At 56.6% G+C, this 21,450-nt stretch overlaps 3 protein-coding genes across 8 annotated transcripts; 1 reads left to right on the forward strand and 2 right to left on the reverse strand.

Annotated features, from left to right (window-relative positions):
- Positions 1 to 152: 152 nt before the first annotated feature.
- On the reverse strand, positions 153 to 4,039 carry Znf579 (zinc finger protein 579). 3 transcript variants are annotated; one of them, XM_047528535.1, is made up of 3 exons: positions 3,807 to 4,039; positions 1,805 to 2,524; positions 921 to 1,700 (listed from the first exon to the last, which is right to left on the reverse strand). In XM_047528535.1, the coding sequence occupies exons 2-3, from the start codon at positions 2,520 to 2,522 to the stop codon at positions 1,066 to 1,068; spliced, it is 1,353 nt and encodes a 450-aa protein (XP_047384491.1). In that variant the 5' UTR covers positions 2,523 to 2,524; positions 3,807 to 4,039; the 3' UTR covers positions 921 to 1,065. The 3 variants fall into 3 exon arrangements, with proteins under 3 accessions (XP_047384489.1, XP_047384488.1, XP_047384491.1); XM_047528533.1 differs by having other exon boundaries at positions 153 to 2,566; positions 3,807 to 4,033; XM_047528532.1 differs by having other exon boundaries at positions 154 to 2,524; positions 3,807 to 4,031.
- A 6,075-nt stretch (positions 4,040 to 10,114) lies between these two features.
- Positions 10,115 to 17,249, reverse strand: Fiz1 (FLT3 interacting zinc finger 1). Of its 4 annotated transcripts, none has more exons than XM_047528683.1 (3): positions 17,170 to 17,249; positions 15,337 to 15,688; positions 10,115 to 12,362 (listed from the first exon to the last, which is right to left on the reverse strand). In XM_047528683.1, exons 2-3 carry the CDS (start codon positions 15,652 to 15,654, stop codon positions 11,172 to 11,174), a joined length of 1,509 nt encoding a protein of 502 aa, XP_047384639.1. In that variant the 5' UTR covers positions 15,655 to 15,688; positions 17,170 to 17,249; the 3' UTR covers positions 10,115 to 11,171. The 4 variants fall into 4 exon arrangements, with proteins under 4 accessions (XP_047384639.1, XP_047384638.1, XP_047384640.1 ...); XM_047528682.1 differs by having other exon boundaries at positions 17,082 to 17,214; XM_047528684.1 differs by lacking the exon at positions 17,170 to 17,249 and adding an exon at positions 16,198 to 16,597.
- A 533-nt stretch (positions 17,250 to 17,782) lies between these two features.
- Znf524 (zinc finger protein 524) lies at positions 17,783 to 20,969 on the forward strand. Its single transcript, XM_047528707.1, has 2 exons — positions 17,783 to 18,079; positions 19,698 to 20,969. The coding sequence occupies exon 2, from the start codon at positions 19,736 to 19,738 to the stop codon at positions 20,519 to 20,521; it is 786 nt and encodes a 261-aa protein (XP_047384663.1). The 5' UTR covers positions 17,783 to 18,079; positions 19,698 to 19,735; the 3' UTR covers positions 20,522 to 20,969.
- The last annotated feature ends 481 nt before the right edge of the window (positions 20,970 to 21,450 follow it).

Raw genomic sequence — 21,450 nt, forward strand, 5'->3', positions numbered from 1 at the left:
ATAGCAGCCACCAGCTATATTTGGTGGGGAACTGAACATTTTATTTCATTTGAATTAAACTTATTTACTAATTCTAAATTTAAACAAAACCATCCCCGTGTGACTAGCGGATACCCTGTTGCACAGCAAAAGTCCCTAACATTCCAGCACCATAAAAAAGGTTTAGTGGACAGGGCGGCTCTGGAATTCCTGCTCTTCAGTGGAAGGGAGGTGGGCTCCTTTCTCCTCTGCCTCCAGGGCCTGGCAGAGGGTCTGGCACAGAGCATGGGTGTGGCAAGCCTGCTGTGTGACCGGGCAGCATGCAAAGCTCCCCAGGCAGCCATCTGGAGGTCCAGTTGTTGCATCCCTGCCTCTTCTCAAGTCAAGGTTCTTGCACTTCCTGCTCGGTGCAGGGTCTCCCTGCTGAGAACCCAAGCACGCTGGCTCCCACCTCCACACACAGCCTCACTCCCGGGTTTCACAAACTCACATTTATTCACAGACAGAGGAACAGGGACAGACCTTTGATCACTGGGAACCCCCAGGGTCTGGCAGTTCCAAAGAGGTGATGGTGTCCAGTGTGTCAGGGGACAGGCAGGCTGGGGCAAACCCACCAGTCCACGTCCCTCTGGCCAAGTGTCCTCCGCCTCCTTTTCCAAGTCGTTCTGCCTTAAGACACATGTCGGGGCAAGCGGTTCCTAAACGGCATCAGGGGTCTAGGGGTGGGAAATGGGGACGGCGGGTGGCCCGGGGCCTCCTCTCCTGTAGTGTCAAGGGCTTGGGGCAAGGTAGACAGAGGAGGTGCCTCTCCTTCAACTTCCCTCCTCCATACTGCGAACCGAGAGCTCAAAAGGAGGGGCGGAGGGTGGGCGCGAGGGTCAGGAGGCCAGGCCTCCCAGGCCGCGCAGATGCGCTTTGCTGTCTACCTCTTCTTCCTCCATCTCAAAGGCTGAGTGGTCTTGGCTGTCGAAACAGGAGGCGCTGAGGAAGACGGGGGGAGCCGGCGGGGACTGGGGTGGGGTCCCCGGGGAGGGCGGCTCTTCCTTGATGTGTGAGACGGGCAGAGGGAGCCCTTGGCCGTCCTGCTCAGGCGGCTGGGGCGAAGGTGCGGCCTGGGCCTGGAGCGCCTGAAGCGCAGCGGCCCTCTCCAGCTCTGCGCGGTGGCAGCGCTGGTGGCGCAGGAGGCTGTAGGCTCGCGAGAAGCGCCGTGGGCAGCGTGGGCACGGGTGCGGGGCCGGGCCCCCGGCATGGACCTGCGCGTGGCGGGCCAGGTCCGCCAGTCGCTTGAACTCCCGCTGGCAGCGCACACACTGGAAGGGGCGCGCCCCCGAGTGGGTCACACCGTGCTGCCGCAGGTGTGCCCGGCGTCGGAAACCTTTGCCACACTCGGGGCACCAGAAGCGGGGCTCCCCGGCAGGGGGCCGGGCGGGGGCGGCGTCTCCTCCGTTCTGCCCACCTTCCCCCCCTTCCGAGGCAGCCCCGCACTCGGCCCCTTCGCCCCCCTCGGGCCCTTTCCCTGAGGTCCGTCCAGCCGAGGCCTTGTCGTCCTTCTTGCCCGCCCCGGGCAGCGGGGCCAGCAGGCTGAGCGCGCCATGGACCCGGCGGTGCTGGCGGAGGTAGGAGGCGAGGCGGAAGGCCAGGCCGCAGTCCGGGCACACAAAAGGGCGGTCGGTGGAGTGGACCAGCCGGTGGCGCGACAGGGACCAGGGCCTGGCGAAGGCCTTGAGGCAGATGGAGCACTGGTGTCGCTTGGGGCGTGGCGGGGCCCCCCCTTCGCCCTCCTGTTCACCCTCAGGGCGCAGACACGGGTGCGCTTTGAGCTCACCCTTGGTGGCAAAGGCTTCGCGGCAGCGGAGGCACAGCAGCGTCCAGTCGGCCTGGAGCAGGACCTGCTTCTCCTCCTGCCTCCCGGCCGCCAGCGCCAGCTCGGCCCTCAGCTCAGCTGCCCCCGCCTCGGCCTCCTCCGCCTCCTCCTCTCGGGGCTCGGCACTCGTGGGGGCCACCAGTGGGGCTGGATCCCCGGCAGGCCACGACTCAGGCCACGCTGTCTCCTCCTCCGCGGCCCCGGCCACTGCAGTGGCAGGCTGCTCCGCGCCCTCCTCCTGCGGGCTCCAGCTGGACTCAGCCGCCTCCTTGGCTGCCCTCTCGATGGCCAGCTCGACCTCGCCGCCCGCGTGCTCCTGGGCCAGGTGGCGCCTGAGCTGGGCGGGCTCCGGGAAGGTGCGAGGGCAGGCGGCGCAGCGCAGCGGGGGCTGGGGCCCGTGGCCTCGCAGGTGGCGGGAGAGATGGGCGGGCCGGCGGAAGGCCTTGGGACACAGGGGACAGGCGTGGGGCCGGAGGCCAGAGTGGCTCAACCGGTGCCGGGAGAGGTAGTAGGGGAACCGGAAGAGGCGGCCACATGTGGGGCAGGGCAGGGGCGCCCGAGGGGCTCCAGCGCCTCCCCTGCCGCGACCACGACCACGGCCCCGGCCCCGGCCCCGGCCCCTGCCTCGGCCACGGTGAGGTGGGCTGCCCTGGGCAGGTGGAGGGGGCTGCGGATCCATGTCTGTGGGGAGAAAGGGGAGAGGCGGGGCAGTTGAAGGGAGGTCTGTGGGGTGTGACAGAGAGGGGCAGCCACAGGCAGGCACAGGTGGAGAGATGCACAGGGTCAGCAGCTCAACCAGGGAAAGGGGAGAGAGGGCAAAGATGGGAGGGCAGAGGTGAGAGATGGGAGACACAGGTCAGAGGCAGAGAAGTGAAGAGACACAAAGAAGCACAAATGGAGAGAGAATCCAGGGGGAGAGAGAGAGAGAGGGAAAGGGAAAGATGTAGCCCCAGAGGCAGGATAGTGCAAACAGACCAGACCAGGTGGGAGTGTAGAGGCAGGGACAGGCAGGGACAGACAGGGAGAACAGGAGAGACAGAAGAGACACAGTCAGCCAGCCAACTGCTTCTGCTCAAGGGCCCCAGGGTTGGATTTTTGAGAGAGGCCAGAAACTAGCCCCCAAGGGGCCCAAGTGGAGGAGGTGGGATTTCAAGCCTGAAGGCCCAGGAAATGGAGTGTGTGCGCCCAGAGCCAGGGGCCTGCACAAGCCAGGGAACTGAAGAGCTCAGACTCCCAGTCTGAGGGAGGAGGGCTGGGCCTGGACCCCTGAGTCTGAGGGAGGAGGCTGGGCCTGGACCCCTGGGTCTGAGGGAGGAGGCTGGGCCTGGACCCCGGGGACTGAGGGAGGAGGCTGGGCCTGGACCCCCGGGTCTGAGGGAGGAGGCTGGTCCTGGAGCCCCCCGGTCTGAGGGAGGAGGATGGGACTGGGGCCCCGGGTCTGAGGGAGGAGGCTGGGCCTGGAGCCCTGGGTCTGAGGGAGGAGGCTGGGCTGGACCCCTGGGTCTGAGGGAGGAGGGCTGGGTCCTGGACTCCTGGGTCTGAAGCTGGGGTCTGGACTTCTGGGACTTGGGGAGGAAGAACCTGGGTCTGAACTCCTGGGTGTGGACTGGGTGGGATGGGTGATCTAGCCTCCTGGTAGGTAGGACATAGAGTTCCTGGGTCCGGGTGGAGGAGGGGGCTGGGGGAGGGGGTCGGGCTCCTAAGACAAGGGGGAGGAGGAGGTTGGAAGCCTGGATGCTGGAAATCCCCAGGGAGGAGCAGGCTGAGGGCCGGACCCCTGGACGGGTTTGGGGGGCGGAGGCTGCGCCAGTCGGGGGCCTAGGTCCCGGAGGGGGCGATCTGCTCTGGGCCCAGCCTGCGGCTCCCCGCAAGCATGATCTGCAGAATTGGCGGCGGGTGGCGGCCTTGCGGATTTCTCAGCCCGTGGCCTGGGGCTCGCTCTGGCTGCAGGGCGCCGTCTTACCTCCGCCTCCTTCGCTCCTTTCTTCCTTCCCCGCGGCCGGCCGAACGCGGACGGTGGTGGCGGGGAGGGAGGGGGCCGAGCGTGGTGGGGGGTGGAGGAGGAGGCTGGGCTCGGTGTCACCGCCTAAGCCTTCCCCCCGGAAACTCGGCCTTTGGTCGGAGCCTGGAAGAGGAAAGACTGGCTGGGAAGCCGGAAGCGGAGGACCAGGGACCCGGGAGCAGGGAGGCAGGGTGGCTGTGGCTCCTGGGTCCTGTGCCGGGCCTGTCCTCTGGGCCGCCAGGGGGCGGAGGGGGCCGCCGGCCTGGAGGCTGAATGCAGCCATCCACCGCTCCCCTGCAGATGCACGTATTCATTCATTCCTTCAACAAATACTCATTTATCAAGCCCTGCCTGTGCCAGGCACTGTGTTGGGCGAGAGGGCAGGTGGGGGAGGGAATTGAATTTCGCGACAGAGTCTTCAGAAAGTACTGGCATGCTGCATCAGAACCTGGCTCCAGTCTCCCTTTGGCAGCCTGAGCAAGCGAGTCTCTTCTCCAAGTCTCAGTTCCTTTCTCTGTGATAAGCCCTTGCATATATTCATTCAGTCACAAGTGGTGCGTATTTACTGAGCACCTACTATGAGCTAGCTCTGTCCTTGGTGCTGGAAGGACAGTGGCCAAAACAGAGGCCACTGGACACTGCCCCAGGAGATCACCATCCAATGGGGGAGGCAGGCAGACAGATCAGCCACTGAGGGTGGAGGAGTGCTCTAATGCAGGAAGCTGGATGCCTAGGAATGCAGGAAGAGAGGCGGCTCTGTGCTGAGCTCACAATGGGGGTTGGGGTTATTCCTGAAGCCTTCCAGGAGGCAGGAGCTTCAGTTGAAGCTACAGGATGGAATAGCATGACCTCATCCCAGAAACCTCATGTGAAGCAGGAAAGGCATATTGCAGGTGTATACCTGTGCTTTTCTTTAAGATTTCATTCATGCCGAACATTGTTGGCAGGTGAGTGGGCAAACAGTTGCTTTTGTACATAGCTGGGATGAGTTGCGTTCAGAAGAGCCTTAACAAGCCAGCAATTCCAGGAATTTATCCTTCAGAGAGATCAGAAACATGCAAAATTATGTCTGTACCAGGTTAATCCTTGGCAGTGGTGCACATCACTGCAAATGGCTGAAAACAGTCTCAAGGTCCATCTGCAGGAGGTTTGAGTAACAAACCCATGATTGATCTATCCCGTGGAATCCTAGTGTCCATAAAAAGACTGAAGATGCCCCTGTGGAAAGATATGGAAAGCAATAACATGGGGGTGGAGGGGCGGAGAACAGCCTGCAGTAGCCTCTGCTTGTGTAGAGGTGGATGGCGCTGAAGAACTGGAAGAAAAGAGCAGAAACTGGCAACAAAGTCTAACTCTAGGACTGAAAGTTAACTACATTTTATCCTTTGGTACTTTCACAGTTGGAAATAGTGACTGTGATATATATATTCAAAAAAAAAGTAAAGGGGAAATAAATAAGTGAGGATACTGACAATACAGTGAAAAATGTAAAGTTCATTTTTATTTTTTGGTCCTGGGGATTGAACTCAGGGGTGCTTTACCGCTGAGCTACATCCCCAGTACTTTTCATTTATTTTGAGACAAGGCCTTGCTAAGTTGCCCAGGCTGGCCTCAAACTTGGGATCCTCCTGCCTCGGCCTCCCAATTCTCTGGGATTACAGGCATGAGCCACTCTGCCTGGCTTAATGAAAATAGCTGATTCTCGTAAGTGTTTTAAAAATATGAGCCCATATTCCTCCTTACTTTATGAAATAGATAACATACTACTTCCCCCTTTTACAGAGGATGAAAATGAGTTAGTTTCAAAGCTACTGAGTCTAAGATTTTTGACTTCACAAAGAGGAGAAATGATAGTGGATCAGAAGCATGATTTTTAAAAAAGCATCTGGTCGGTAATACTCTTTTTTAAAGGATATATACCTAAGGAGTAAAAATCTAAAAATATCTGTTGAAAATATAACCAATTTTTACATTTGAGAAGAAAGAGGCAATCAGATGTATCTCTGATATTTCAAAGCTGGTAGTGTATGGGTGTGTGTATATGCATTTTAACATTTTTATTTGGTGAAATACATATAACATAAAACTTACAATTTTAATTGTTTTAAAGTGTACAACTGAGTGATTGTAGTAGCAAGTACATTCACAACGTGGTGCAAGCATCCCTGCCGTCCAGTCCCAGAACTTACCCATCAGCCCGGGTAGAAAGCTTGTACCTGTTAAGGGGTCATTCCCTGTTCCCATCTCCCCACAGACCCTGGCAACCTATAATCTAGGTTTCTGTTCTGGATTGCCTATTGTGGGTATTTCATATAAATTGCATTATAAAATATGTGGCCTTTAAAAAAATTTTTAGTTGTAAATGAACACAAAACCTTTGTTTTTTAAATTTATTTTTTAGTTTGGTGCTGAGGATGGAACCCAGTGCCTCCAAGCACTCTACCACTGAGCTACAACCTTAGCCCTAAAATACGTGGTCTTTTGTGACAACTGTTTCCACTTAGCCTAATATTTTTCTGAAACACCCATGTTGTACGAGAATGGGTGAATCATTCCTTTTTGTGACAGAATAATATTCCATTGTACAAATAAAGTACATTTTATTTATTGATTGGTGAACATTTGGGTTGTTTCCATCTTTTGCCTGTCAGGAATAGTGCTGTTATAAACATTGCTGTGAAGTTTTTGTTTGAGCAGCTGTTCCGAATTCTCTTGGGTATATACCTAGGGGTGTGCCTATGTCATTTTGTCATCCATTTCAAAGGCCAGAATTTTTTCTTTAAAAAGTAAGACAAGAATTCAGGAATGAGCATGATGGGAACGAAAATCGAAACAGAGAAGATGGTAAGGGGGCTGTGACTTGCGGGGGATTTGATGTCTTGAATTGGGGCATCAAGGGCAGCGGGTGGGACTTCGAGGCCAGCGCCCTGCACTGGAGATGTGCGGGGCCTGCGGTCCAGGCTGAGCTTGGACTCGTTCCGAGGGAACTGAGAAGCCACTGAAAAGGTTTTAAGGAGAGTCACATGATCCGATTAGTGTGTTAGAGAAATTCCTGTGGGAAGCCTGGGAGACCCGGGCGGGGGCGGGGGGAGGCGCGCGGGTGCAGGTGCGCTGGGCCTGGGGAGGCGGCTCCCCAGGCAGGGGCGGGGCCTGGCTCCGATTGGCTCAGGCCGCGGTGCCATTCCCATCGCAACCGCTGCCTCATTGGCTTCTCTGCTTCCACGTCCTCCCTGGTCTCCAGGGCCAAGCATCCAAAACCACTTCAGGTCACTTCTCTGCTGAACGCTCTTCTGTGACTCCTCCTGTCCTTCGGAATAAACCCAGGCCTTCCCCCTCTGACCCTAACACCCCATGAACCCCCGCCCACAAGGTTCTGGCATGTCCCTCACCTCCTTGCTGACCGCTCTCCTGCCTCCTCCCCTCCAGCCACACCACTCTCTCTGCTCTTCCTGGGCTCAGGGCCTTTGCACTTCCTGTTTTCTGTAAAGTGTCCCTGACTTCCCACACTACTTTCAGAGCTCAGCCTCCTATCCTGTCCTCCCAAACTAAAATCGCCATGGATTTTCAACAAGTAAAGAGGCTCCACTTAACGGCCCTGTCACTGTGGCTTGCTTTAAAACGGACATTCCTCCCTTTCTCCCTCCGTCATCATGGAGGAAGCAAGATTACCCTTCTTATCCTAGGTCGAGTTATCTGTCCTTGGTTCACAGAGAACAAGAATGGAGGCCAGACTTTGGAGTCGGCACCTGAGGATCTCAGAAACAGCTCGCAAGGCTGCAGATGAATCACCATAGCCTTTGAGTCACTCTGTCCCCTTGACAGAATCACAGTCTCTGGGACAGGAGTCCCCTGTGTTTCTCCTTTGCTAGCAAAGCAATGCAACTTCTTTTTCCTTTTCCTCAAAATCTTGTCCTCATTATTGGATTGGCACCGGGGTGAGGCCGATCTGTGGATATTAATCATCCTTACTGCAAACAAACATTAGACAACCTGTGGCTTGTCCGTGGTGGTCTGTCTCCCCTCCCACTAGATTCCAAACTCCACCAGGCCCGGGGCTTGTTTTACCTATTTGCCAAACTGCTCTACCCATAGCACCAAACATTTTTGACACTATATGGAGGAATAAAAGGCCGGGAGGAATGAGGCGAATCGGGGCTTTGTGTAATGGGAAGGGAGCGATGGAGGTGGAGGGGAGTTGTAGGGATCAGGTGAGCGCGCCAAGCTGCCAACCTTGGGTTAGTTATTAACCCCCCGCCGCGCTCAAATTAGCACATCTACAAAATGGGGACACAGTGAGACAGGAAGAGGGCCAGTTCAGCGCCAGCGCCGCCCTTGGGAGGCACTCAGGAATTGAAAAGAGGCCGTTCGGTTGCCTCTGGGAAGCACCAGGATTGTGGTAGAGGTGAGGCGGATGGGAGCCTCTGGCTCCGCAGGTCCCTGCTCTTTACTCCGCAGCCGGTGGCAATCTCCATGACAACCCTGGCACCTTTCCAGGCCGTAGACCCCCGGACGAGCTGCCTCCAGGCAGGACTGGGAGGGCGGGCCTTGTCCCTGGGGACGGGCCCTGCTTCTCCAACTGTGACGCCCCCCACCCCCCATGGAGTTAGCCTGACGGTGTGGAGAGGAATGTGTCCAAGGTCTAGCGTCGGGGGCTGACTTTGTTCCCAAGAGATGGAGCCTTTTCAGAGTGGTAGTGTGGATCTCAGCCCGTCTTCCTTGAGCTTGGAACTGTTACTTGTTCCCGCCCCCACATGTCTCCCTCTTTAACATTGTTTCCCCTTGCGAAATGTAAAACTCAAAAACCGCACAATACAAACGAATAATCGAACATAAATCATGCAGTGGGGCTGGGTTGTGGCTCAGTGGTGAGCACTTGCCTGGCACGTGTGAGGCACTGGTTTGATTCTCAGCACCACATGTAAATAAATGAACAAAATAAAGGTGTATTAACATCTAAAAAATACTAAGAAAAAAATTCTACAGTGATCCCCAGATTAAGAAACAGGACATCATGGTCTATCAGCAACTGTAGAAACCTTTCGGGCCTCCGCCTGAGCTTAGCTGACCAGTCCACTCCGGTGAGTTTCAGAGAAGTGTTTTCCTGCCCATTCACTGCCCACGACACACCCTGAAAACTATGGCAGCTAGGTTTTGCTTCTTTTGCATGCTGTGTGCATGGAGTCACCCTTTCCCTCAAGTGCTGTGTGTGTTCTCACCCATTCTGTTGCCATGCACAGCCTAGTATATCATCACCATCTATGCATTGTATTCATGGGTGTGTGTGTGTTGGAGCGGGGTGCTGGGGATGGAACCCAGGGCTCCAACATGCTAGGCTAAACCCCCAGGCCCAACTTACTCATTTTTTTTTTTTTTCAGTTGTTTATATCTGGTGCTGAGTGTGGAAAACCAGTGCCTCACACATGCTAGGTAAATGCTCTACCACTGAGCCACAACCCCCGCCATCTACTGTGTTCCATGGACATTTTGGTGGTTCCGAGTTCAGATGTGTAAATACTGCTGCTATGAATGCTCTCATGTGCCTACCTCTCCACCTCACCTCAACCCTGGGCTCACTCTCCTCCTGGCCAGCCACTCCTCATCCTTCAGAACTCAGCAGTGCCACCTGGCAGGGATGCCCACCCTGACCATGGAAGGTGGCATAGCCTAGCCACTCCCCTTTTCCTGTTGTCTTCAGTGTTGAGGACCATTGGAAATGACCTTCACTTCATTGGTTTCTTTTCTTCTTACCTCCGTGGCCCACACACTAGAATGTAAATGCACCAGAACCAGGATTAGCTATTTGCTTACTGAGGGGTCCCCGGAGGGGGGCGCCAATGCCTGACTCCAAGAGCCCCGCCTGTGAATGCAATTGAGTTATGCAGGAGCAGATGACCTCTCCTGATGGGCCAACTGTGTTCTTGGGGTCTTTCTTAGGATCTAAGGATCTTGCCTGGTGGCAGTCCAAGGGGTGGGTCCTCTTCCTGGGCTAAGGAGATGGTTTGGTTTCCAAGGGGCATGTCCTGTGGGATTGATGATTTCTAAGTGGAATGTCTGATTTCTAGGGGGTGTGTCCATCTGGTTGGAGATGGATCTTGTATCTAAGGTACAAGTTTCCATTTAGGTGAGGCTTAAATTATCTCTGTAAAGGCCTCAAAACTTCTTTGGAGGGAGTGAGGATCTGTCTCTATTTAGGAGGCCTACTCAAAGAGGGAGAGATCCCCACCCCTCCGGAGCCTGGAGCAGAAAATGAGACAGTAGTGATTGACAGGACAAGGTTTATTGGGGTCCTGGAGACACTGGGGAGTGGGAGAAGGGGGCGAGGTCGAGGCTCACTGGGTGGGAACCCCCTAGCCAAGTTCCCCCCTTCCCCTTGGGGTTAGGAGGAACACAGAGACAGATAGAGATGGAGAGAAAGATGGACTGGTGCTACAGCAGAGGGGGAGGAAACCCAGATGTTCACCACCTCCACCAGGATGAGGGCTGGAGGCTGAGAAACGTGGACCCAGCCACACTCTACAGGATAAGGGAGTGTCTGTCCTACTGGTTCTAAGAAAGGTGGGGCCAGGCCACAGTGTGGCCAGCCCAGTGCATCTGGGTCGATCCATCCTACCGGCTAGGGGGATTTTGGACCAGTCTATCCTAGTGTTTGGGGGTGGGGAAGATCATTAGGGTAGATCCATTCCATGGTAGAGAAGGGGAACCTAACTGGAGGTCGGGGGAGATGAAAGGGGAGGCATCTATCCTGGTCCTCTTTCAGTACTGAGAATGAAATGGGGGAAAGGCAGATTTCGGCTATATTCATTTTCTGGGACCACCAGTTACTGGTGGGTAGCATTTGGAGGGGATCCTGGAAGATTAGGGGGCATGATCCCCACATTCCCCACATCAAGGTCGTAGGGAATGATGGCTCTCAGGGAGCAGACAGACTTCCCTTGGAGCTACCCACCCACACATTATTAGCTGAGAGGTGCAGGTGGAGACCTGTTTCTCATTCCTAGGTCCCCACATCCTAGAGACCTGTTGATTGGGGGTGCCCACACGCATTCCTGGGGTCTCAAGCTCAGGAGTCTGTCCGTAGGTTTCGTCCCCCAATGAATATGTTCTTTGACCCCTTTGCTGAAAGAGGTCTGTTTCTTTGTGGTCCCCCAGCCCGGGGGCCTGTGTGGGTTCTGAGTGGCCCCATCTCCAGGTCGGGGCCTCATCTTAGGGCCTTGGCTCTGGACTTGGAGGGCCGGGGGCTCACTTGCACGCAGTCCTGAGGTCCCTGGCATGGCCCTGGTCCAGTCCCTGGGGTTGGTCAGGTTGAGGGCTGGGTGGCCCAGCAGTTCAGTCCATGCCCCGGTGCAGCTTCAGGTGCCTGGAAAGGTTGCTGAGCGTGATGAAACCCTTGCCACAGATGTGGCAGGGGAAGGGCCGCTCGGTGCCGTGCAGCAGCCGGTGGCGCTTGAGGTAGCACTCGTGGCGGAAGAACTTGCCGCACTCGAGGCACGGGAACGGCTTCTCCCCGGTGTGCACCAGCACGTGCCGCTCCAGGTCTCGCGGCGAGCGAAACAGCTTCTCGCACTCAGAGCAGCCAAAGATCTTCTTGCCGCGGCTGGAGCCCGACGCGGGCTCGCCGGAAGTCGGCTCCCCTCCAGGGGCCGACGCTGCAGCCTCCTCCCCGCCACCCTCACCGTGGCTGACCCGACGGTGCTCCTCCAGGGCTGCCAGCGCCGCGTACAGCGCCCCGCAGTGGCCGCAGCCGTAGGTGGCCGGGCCCGAGTGAGCCTCCAGGTGGCTGGCCAGCGCCGCGGCCGATGCGAAGAAGGTCCCGCAGTCGCACTGGTACAGGGTGTCTTCTGAGGGCTCGGCTGCAGCGCCCCGCACTGGGGCCTCGCCGCCGCCCTCCGGAAGCAGCCCCCCAAGCTCAGGCACGCCGCCCCCAGTGGGGCCCAGGAGAAGCTCGCCGTCCCAAGCCGACGGAGCGTCGCCCGCCTCTGCTGCGCCGCCCTCGCGCGCCATCTCCGGCCCGCCGCTGGCCCCTGGGGCCCAGACCTGCGCAGGGGGCGCACCGGTGCCCTGCAGGTCGTGGGTTAGCTTGTGCCGCTCCAGCAGCGCCGGCGCGTTGAAGTCGCGCTCGCAGCGCGGGCACTTGAAAGGCTTCACGTCGGTGTGCGCTGCCCAGTGGGCTGCCAGCTCGCGGCCGTGGTCGAAGCGCCGCGCGCAGGCGCCACACGCAAACGGAGGCAAGGAGGCCGCGGCCGCAGCTGCTGCCTCCGCTAGCCCCCAGCCGCCCGCGCCTGCGCCCTCCAGGCCCTCTCCGCTGCCGGTCCCGGCGCCCCCGCACACCGAGCAGGGACCCACGTTGCAGCAGACCGAGCAGGGTGCGCTCAGGGCGGGCAGGCCGGGGCCGGGCTGCAGCGGAGCTGGGAGCACACCGCGGTGCTGGCGCTTGAGGTGGCGGCCCAGGCTGGAACGCGAGGAGAAGCGAAGCTCGCAGACCAGGCAGCAGTAGGGCTTCTCACCAGTGTGGACGACCTGGGAGTGGCGAGGAAGAGCACAGAGTCAGCGCAGAGGGGCTTTCCTGCGCGGCAGATTCCCAGGCTCTCCACCCAGCTTCCACCGGCTCACATCCACTCTCTCTCTACTTTGGACCACGCTGGCATCTTTCAGTGCTCAAGAAGGCCCAGTCCCTTCCACCTGAGAACCTCTGCAGATGCTGCTCCCCCAGGGTGGGAGACTTCCTCCCATTCTTCCTGGCTAACACACACTCCTCTTCCATGGGCTCACTTAAGGATGTGACTCCCTGGGAGAGTGGTTAAGGGCTGGAGCTCCCAGTGTCCTCTATTCTGTGAAAGGTGAAGCAAGTGGCTTTGAATCTCTTGAACTTTGCTTTTCCCTTTTGTGACATGGGCAGAATCAGACTAGCCATATCACAGTGCTCCTGTGAGGATACAGGGAAATGGTCACGAGATAATCGGTGGACTTAGGGATGCTAAGATCACTAAGGAGCCTTTCCATGCCCTCTAAACCAGCATACAGTGGGGCAGGTGGAGAGGGGTTTTCATGATCACCTAGGTGGGAGGTGGCTTTTAAGGTACACGCTGAACCTTCTAGAGCAGAGCTATCCAATAGACTTGAGTGACCATGGAAATGTCCTACATTTGCACTGCCCCATAAATTAGCCACTAGCCACATGTGCTACCAAGCACCTGGAATGTGACTGGTGCCAGTGAGGAACCCAGTTTTAGATTTTAATTTATTTGAATAGAACTCACCACCTGAGGCTAATGGTTCCAGAGTCCCAGAGGCCAGCCTAGGAGGGGCCTCATCCAATGTCAAGTCTGCTGTCATAACCCAGTAACTAACAGCCTCAGGTCTATCAAGGTGGAGCTGTGATTTGAACCAAATCTGGATGCTTTTCAGAGTGCCGCCTAATTTTTTTTTTTTTTTTTTAACAAATATTGATCCAGGGAATCACTTCCATATCTAGGAAATCAGACTCTCCCAGGATGGAGACCAGGAATATATTTTTTTCTGAGGTACAGCCAGGTCTGCAGGCTGGGAGAAACCAGAGATCTGTAGCATCATTCATCCCATGGCCAAGAGCTTTTTGAGTGTGTTGGTTGGTAATACCTGCCTGAGATCCATAATGAGAGTTCAGTGTGATTGGCAATTTCTACCAGGGGCATGGACCTATAGGAAGAACCAGGAGCAGTGCCCACCTGCCATTTGGCTCCAGACATAGTGATATGTCTGCAGTACAGTGTGGTGCACAGAACTCTCTCCTCTTTCTTACTAGATTTATTCTCTCTCCACCTGACTTTCTAACACAAAAGATGGTGCTGGCCTTGGGACTTTTGCACATGCTCTTCTCACTGCCTGGAACGCTCTTTCCCATGAGAGGCTCTTCCCTTAACAGGGAGAGTGTCAGTGTATCTGTCAGCTGCATTGCTCCCAGCTCTCTCCTGGTATCCATCCTCTCCCTTCCAAGTTTCTACACCCCACCTGGGTTTTGTTGCCTCCCGAGCATGTAAGGAAAGAGAAAAGAGGAGCCATATTGGTTTGCTCACTGCTGTAGTTTCAGGGTCTCACACTTAACTAGATGCCACAGGATCAGTGGATTCCACAGCCTTCTCTGGTGCCACACTGTCCCTGGCCACACATCCAGTTCCTGAAACGCCTATGCTGCTTCCATGAACACTTGCATTCCCTGGGTCCAGGCAGCCCTCTTCCTGCCTGGTGAGCACCTCCTCCTTCAGAGGCACCACCTGCCTCAGCAGCAACCCTGACCCTGGCCAGCTACATTGAATCTCTTCACCCCTGTGCCTTGGCTGCAGTCTAACAGTTACTAACCTATGTGTCAGTTAGTATCTCCCTCCCTGGACTGCTGGCTCTGGGGGCCTTGAAGGGCCTTGAAGGGTCTTGAAGGTTTTTCCCTGAACAACCTGACTCTAAGGGCTCATTAAATGGTTCAGCTGGATCATGGCCTACCGGTGGGCAGGGGGGGATGTCATGTGGAGTTAAGGGACTCATCGCCTGAGCATGAGGGCTATAAGCAGTGGGTACTTGGTCACTCTGATGGATGCAGACACTGGATGAGAGAGGGAGACAGGAGGTGAGGACACCACTACCACTACCATTGGGGCCAGCATCCAGGATGTGAGGTTCTGAACCAAGACAGATGCTGGGGGACAGAGGTGGGGATATGAAGACCACTGTAAAAGTCAGGTCTGCCTTACCTTTGCAGTGTGTCTGGCATACAGACACGGTGTCCCAATTCCTTACAATAACAGAGAAGGTTGGACGTGGGCCTGCCCCTACCCACCTTCCACCCTGCCCAGCCACAGTCTCCAATCAATCCTTGAACACACCATCTCCTTCCCACCTCGGGCCTTTGCACATGCATTCCTCCTGCTGGAATGCTTTTCCCAGATGGAATCCTTGGACTCAGGTTCAGCTCAAACATCCCCTTGCTCTGACCTTCCTGCCCCAAGTAAAACTTCCTTTACTCTTCTATGTGGATTTACTTATTTATTTATTAAAAATATCCTTCCCAACACTTCTCCTTTCCCAGGACAGTCTTATCTGTGGAACTGCTTTCTTGTTTATCACCTAACTGGCACTGTCCTTCTCCAAAGGAACATAAATTCTCCGATGGTTGAGACTTTATTGATTTTACGATTGCAACCCCAGTGTTGGACCCAGGGAAAGTCCTCAATTGTGGAATAAACAAATTATTTTTATATGTGATAAAACTATTTTAAAACGGTAAGGAAGGGATCCACAGACGCAGGACCTGGCAGGGGGCTGAGCAGAAGGGACACATGGGAGGGACAAACTTACTAGCATGTTGGGGGATGGGCAGTGACCAAGAGAATTATCTCACCCTTTGGTCAGGATGCTTTGATGGAGGGAAGAAAGGAGAAATTCTCCACGGAGAAAGCAAGTAAGTGGGCCTCAACCAGCTGCCTTTCACCAGTGTATGAGCTCTTGGGCCTGTAGGACTCACCTGGTGGTGTAGCAGGCCGGTGGAGTCGCGGAAACCCTTGGGACAGGCAGAGCAGCGGTAGGGCCGCTCCCCTGTGTGGGAGCGCAGGTGGTTGGCCAGGTTGAAGCTGTGCTTGAATCCCTTGCCGCAGCGCGGACACGCGTGGGGCTTGAGTGCCGTGTGCCGGGCGAAGTGACGCCGCAGGTCCGAACGGTAGCGGAAGCTCTTGCCACATTCACTGCAGTGAAATGGGACCCGAGGGGCCGCGGCAGGTGCTGCCTGTGCTGAAGCGGGTGCGGGCGCGGGGGTCGGGGGTGCGGGCAACCGAGCTTCGTCCATGATGACAGGTGGTACAGTGGTGGGTGGGGGCTTTCTGGAGTAGGGAGGAGACACAAAAGCAGGTGAGGGGATCACCTCCCTGTCAGCCCCTTGGGCTCACAGGTCCAACTTGTCCCCTTGGAGAACCACCCACTGCTAAGCCACGCCCTCCCTACAAACCCCACCCACTGTTGTTTAAATTCTTCTCACTCACAAATCTTTTTCCCTCTTCACTCATCTGCCAATCTTCATAACCACTTCCATGTCGCTTCTACTCTGGACCCTTTCTAAGCCCCTCCCATTTAGACGCAGGTCCCACCACTCCTTTAAAGACACTCCTAGTGTTCCCTAAACATCTATCTGTATTCCTGGCCATGCCACTTTCCCTCCAAAAGCCTCTCCTACACTTTTTTGAAGATGACTACTTAGTGCACAGGAGGACAAGGATTTGCAGTTAAGCACACAGGTGTCAGGCTTTCAGGAAGACCAGAACTAGCCGAACAACCTAGATAAAACCGGTAAAAACTCTTGTCATCTGCAAAAGGGAATAATTCTAGTACCCACCTCACGGAGTGGTGGTGGGCATTAAGCCACAGCGCGGCAAGTATGTTTGTGATCACATAAGTCAGCGAACAGCCAAGACTCAAGTGCGCTGTTGTGATTACCCCTATCCGTGAGGGTCCTCCTACTTTCCTCTTTTAGTCCCCCCATGTTTTCCAAGTTATCCGACTTCTCCAATCTTTTCACTTTAACAAGATCTGACTTCAAATACCACACATTTTTTCCTTCAAATAAGCCCCATCCTTTCCAAGATCAACCTCCACTCCACTTCTGTCACTTCCTCCGCCCTTTATTAGTCCACTACTGAGCCACCGCCATCCCCTCCAAGCTCTTTCACTTTCATTATTAAGACTTGATAGTTCCATGGAACTCTCCAAATTACACATCTAAACCTGGGCCCCTCTCTGCACCCACCGAACCCCACCCCGCCCCACCCCACCCTACCCCAGACAAACTCCACCCCTTCTGCCCTAAGCTCCTCCTGCTTCTTCCTGTTCCCTATGTCTACAGCAAGCCTTAAGAGTTTCTTCTACCTTTTAACCAGGCCCCGCCCACCATGGTATTAAAGCCACGCCCCTCTACCAAGCCCCACCCTTTAAAAGCTCCTCCCACTTTCTACCCACAGTCCCTTAAAATGCACGAAGCCCCACCCATCACAAAGCCCCGCCCATTAGACGCCTCCGGCCACTGCTCCGCCCACATCGACAATAGGCCCCGCCCCCTCGTGCTCCCCACGGCCTAGGGTGCAGGCCCCCCCCAGCCTAGTCGGCTCGGAGACCTAGGCCCCAAAGACAACCCTTTGTGCCCCTCCCCCTGGCCCTAGAAGGTGCAGCCCCGGGCACTCGGGGCGGGGGAAGGTCAGGCGGGCGGGGGCCAGGCAAGTCCACCTCGCTCGTAGGGGGCGGAGGTCCTGGAGGCTTGGTGCGGCCTCGGGAGGCCGGGGAAGTCAGTCGGCTTTCCTCTTTAATTACTTACACCTCCCTCTGGGCGCCGACATTTTGGGCAGCGGGGGCAGCGTCACTTCCACCCGGGGGGCCCCTCAACTTCCGCCTCGGCTCCCGTCTACCCCCCCTTCTCCCGCCCTCTCGGCTCCCCCTTTCCAGCCCACCCCGCCCTTCTCCTTCTTTCCCTTCCCTTTCCTAGTCCTGTAGGTTAGAGAAGCCAGATTGGCGCCATCTTGGGTGAGGGCACGAGAGAGGAGGGGCCTAGGGTCACCCCCAGCGCCACATAGAGTAAGGGCAACAAGCTTAGCGCGCGGCTTCCTGCAGTGTATAGCGACCCTAGCCGGTGCTAACGGAGACGAATGTAAATATGATTCCTTTTCCCCAACCTAGCACTGCTTCCTTGAAGGATGCTGAGTTGCATCAGGAGGGCAGAAAGAAATTAAAGTGTTCCAAGTGCAATAGAGAAAAAACCAGGCACCGTCTTTCCTACTTAGCCCTTCATGGGGCCTCGAAGCTATCAGGCGCCATGTTAGTTGTGGGCACTAAGCAGCCATTTCCCGCTTCTCATCTATTCTGTGCCGGTCTTTGATTGGATCACCCGGTTGGGTGCTTTGTGGGTGGAAAGGCATTTCGATGTGGTCGGGGATGTGGTGATGGGCTATTTCCCACTTGGGCAAATAAGGCGACTGGTGCGCCTCTGCCTTCACGGACGTGACCGGTCCTTAGGACCCAGCGAGTCCCCTTTGTTCCCCGCGGGCGCGGGCGGCGGGGGGAGGGGCCGCTGGCGTCCGCTCCGATGGGCGGGGCCGGCCCTCGCGCCATCGCCCCCGCCCCGCCGCCGCCGAGGGGCAGGGCCCCCTCGCCCCCGCCCCTTCCCACGCGCCGGCCCGTCGCCCCCCGCGCGCGTGCACACACGCGAGCCCAGGCGGCATGCAAATGAGGTACCCGGGAGGCGGGGGGCCCGGGAGGGGGGAGGGGGGAGAGGTGGCCGGGCGCGCGCCGGAGCGCGCCCCAGCACCTGCTCCCGCGCTCGCCCCTGCGCGCGCCGACCTCGCGCCCCGCGGAGCCGCCGGGCTCGCGCGCGCAGACCCCCTCCTGGCAGCTCTCGCTGCCTGCGGCCCCCGCGCCGCTCATTGGCCGCCGCCCCCGCAGGGCCCGCCCCGCGCGCGGGCACCGCCGCTCCGGCCCGACGGGCGCGCGCCCGCAAGGAATGGGGGTTGGGGAGGGTCGAGGGACCAGGTGATTTCCTCCCCTGTGTTCCTGAGGTCTACCTCCCGGTCCAGGATTCCCCACGGGAGCGAACCATCTGGTCGTGGAACAGTTGCCGCTCTTTGGACTTCAGGCCGTGTGTCCATTAAAAGGGGGTGGGGGGCTGCGGGTGGTAGAGGACTTGCCTAGCATGCTCAAGGCCCTGGGTTCCATCTTCTGACCATATAAACAACAACAACAAAAAAACCAACAAAAGTCTAAACGGGGACGCGGAGCACTCGTGCTGCTTCTCTAGTTACACCCCATCCCATGCTCCCGCGTTCTAGTTGGCTCTGGGAAGATGGTGATGGTGGTTGTAGTTTTACTGTGTACCAGTAGGTTAGGGACATTTTAAAACTCCTTCCATATTACGCGTGACTCTCCCACAAACCAGATGTATCCATTTTACAGAGGGGGAAACTGGTACAGAGAAGACAATCACTTGCTTACTATGGGTATTCAGACCTGGGCATGAGACTTCATGCTATCCTCTATCTCCTTGGGTCTATTTCTTCTCATTCCCTGAGCAATACTGGGTTGGAGGTGTTCCCCTGCACTAGCTATCAGAAGGAACTGGGCTTTCTTGTACCTGTTGCCCGTTGCAAAATGGGAAAGGTGCATCCTCAATCACAAGATTGGTGGAAGACTTAGCTGCTCATGATGCTCATGAGGGCTCTTCTGTGTATGAACCATTCAAGCGTTATTATCCTCATGGCATGTCTGGGCAAGCAAGTAGAACTGAATCCCTTTTGTGAAAGACTTAATTGAGCTCAGAGAAGTGAACACCTTGCCCAAGGCCACACTTAGAGGAAGTGACAGACTCGGAATTTGAACTCGGGATGTCTGACTCCAAAGGCCAGACTTAGCAACGTGGGTATGTTTCCTCGTGCACGAATTAGGGCCAGACTTTGCCTAGGACTGATTCCTTTCTTTCAGTCCCGAACCCGAACCCGATCCCCTCTTCTGCCAATCAGGAAGGACATTTCTGAGACCTCTATGGCTCCAGAAATTGATGGGCTATTTTGAGACCTGCACTCAGTTGAACTCTTATTTTTCTTTATTTAGCTCATGTTGATCTTGAATTCCCGGGTCAAGGGGAAGGATTGTAGGGCAGGAGGGACATTTGTGGGACTCAGGGCAGCGAGTACAAAATTATCTTGCTGTTTTACCCACCAGCATGGCTATAATTGTCTGGTCGAAGTCAATCATACTCAGGTTAAGAGACTTGGAGAGAGGGATGGGTGACATGTTGGGGTACACAGGGGTGCTGGAGGCCCTCCCCACACTGACAATGCCCCTCTCTCCTCTTAGCCGGCTCCAGTGCCCAGACCCAAGCCCCTCACTGCTCAATGGACACCCCCAGCCCAGACCCGTTGCCTTCGACTTTGCCTGGGGAGGAAGAGAAACCTCTGACCTTACTTCCTCCTGTTCCCCGGGGCCGCCGAGGCAGACCTCCCGGGGGAGCCGCCTCCTCAAATCGGACCCTCAAGGCCTCCTTCCCTCGCAAGCGGGGCCGCCCCCCCAAGTCAGGGCAGGAGCCCCCGCTGGCGCAGGGGCTGACCTCGCAGGTGGGCAGTGGTGGTGGCAGCGACCTCCTGTTGATCGATGATCAGGGTGTGCCCTATACAGTCTCGGAAAGGTCGGCTGCAGGTGGGCCCCAAGGCTCTGTCTCCAGAAGGGCCCCACACTTCTGCCCTGTGTGCCTGCGGGCCTTCCCCTACCTCTCCGACCTGGAGCGCCACAGCATCTCACACTCGGAGCTGAAGCCACATGAGTGCAAGGATTGCGGCAAGACCTTCAAGCGGTCCAGCCACCTGCGACGGCACTGCAACATCCATGCGGGCCTGCGACCCTTCCGCTGCCAGCTGTGCCCACGCCGCTTCCGCGAGGCGGGCGAGCTGGCGCACCACCACCGCGTGCACTCGGGCGAGCGCCCATACCAGTGCCCAGTGTGCCGGCTGCGCTTCACCGAGGCCAACACGCTGCGGCGCCATTCCAAACGCAAGCACCCGGAGGCCATGGGGGTGCCCCTGTGTCCCCCGGATCCAAGGCCGGAGCCGCCCTGGGACGAAGAAGGCATACTGACCACAGCGGGTGTGCGCGAGGAGGGCCCCGAGGGGAAGGAGCCCGCCTGACCCGCACCCTCGGCCTCAGCTTCCTGGTCCCGGCTTACAGCCAGGAACTCAGCTGGCACCGGGCCTGGGCAAACAGGCCAGGACACCCTCGCTTCTGGTGACCTTCCTGTCGTGGGAGGGGGTCGAGGGTAGGGACTTACACCTCCAGGTCCTGCTGCCTTGTGGCACCTTCCCGCAGACTAACAGGTCCCGGGAGGCAGGGGCTGTGGAAATAAATCCCTGCCTACTGGCTTCATGTGTGTATTCCATGATGATGCCTCTTCTCCATTGCAGTGTTCAGCGACTGCACCGCCTTGACAGAAGTGCGTGGGATTCCAAATAACCCACATCACATGCCTTGTTAGCATGGCGCCAAAGAATGGCTCTGAAGAAGCCTTTGCTCCTCTCCCATTTCCACCAGACCCCAAAGTGCTACCAATAAAAAGCCAGTCTAAGTGAGCCATTGACCCTTCTATGCAAACGTGACTCTAGGCTCCCCCCATCCCCGCCAAATTCCCTGAAATTATGTTGACACGTATGCCCCACCTCTTGGACCCGCAGTTTTGAATGAAAAACTGAGTTGAAGATTGGATGTAATTCAGTGGTACATCCACTCAGTGCATTGCATATGCAAGGTCCTGGGTTCAACCTCCAGCACCGAAAAAGAAAAAAGGAAAAAAAATATTAAGAAGTTGAAGGCGAGAGGGCTGAATTTCGGTAGTTTATCAAAAGAAAGGTTGGCCTGGCGGGGCGCGCTTGGCCGCCATGCAAGCCTTATTCGTCAGTTAGTGGAGATTAGGGCGGGGCTTGGAAGGTGCGAAGGCTGGGGGTGGGGGTTTAAAGCCGTTAAGGTGGGCCGAAGAATGACTTCGAGGGAATGGGCGAGAGTCTCCCTGAGGGATGGGGCTGGAAAGAGCTTTGGAAAGACAGAGTATTAGAAGTAGGACTTC

This window comes from Sciurus carolinensis, chromosome 16 (assembly GCF_902686445.1).
Source record: "Sciurus carolinensis chromosome 16, mSciCar1.2, whole genome shotgun sequence".
Taxonomy (NCBI): Eukaryota; Metazoa; Chordata; class Mammalia; order Rodentia; family Sciuridae; genus Sciurus; species Sciurus carolinensis.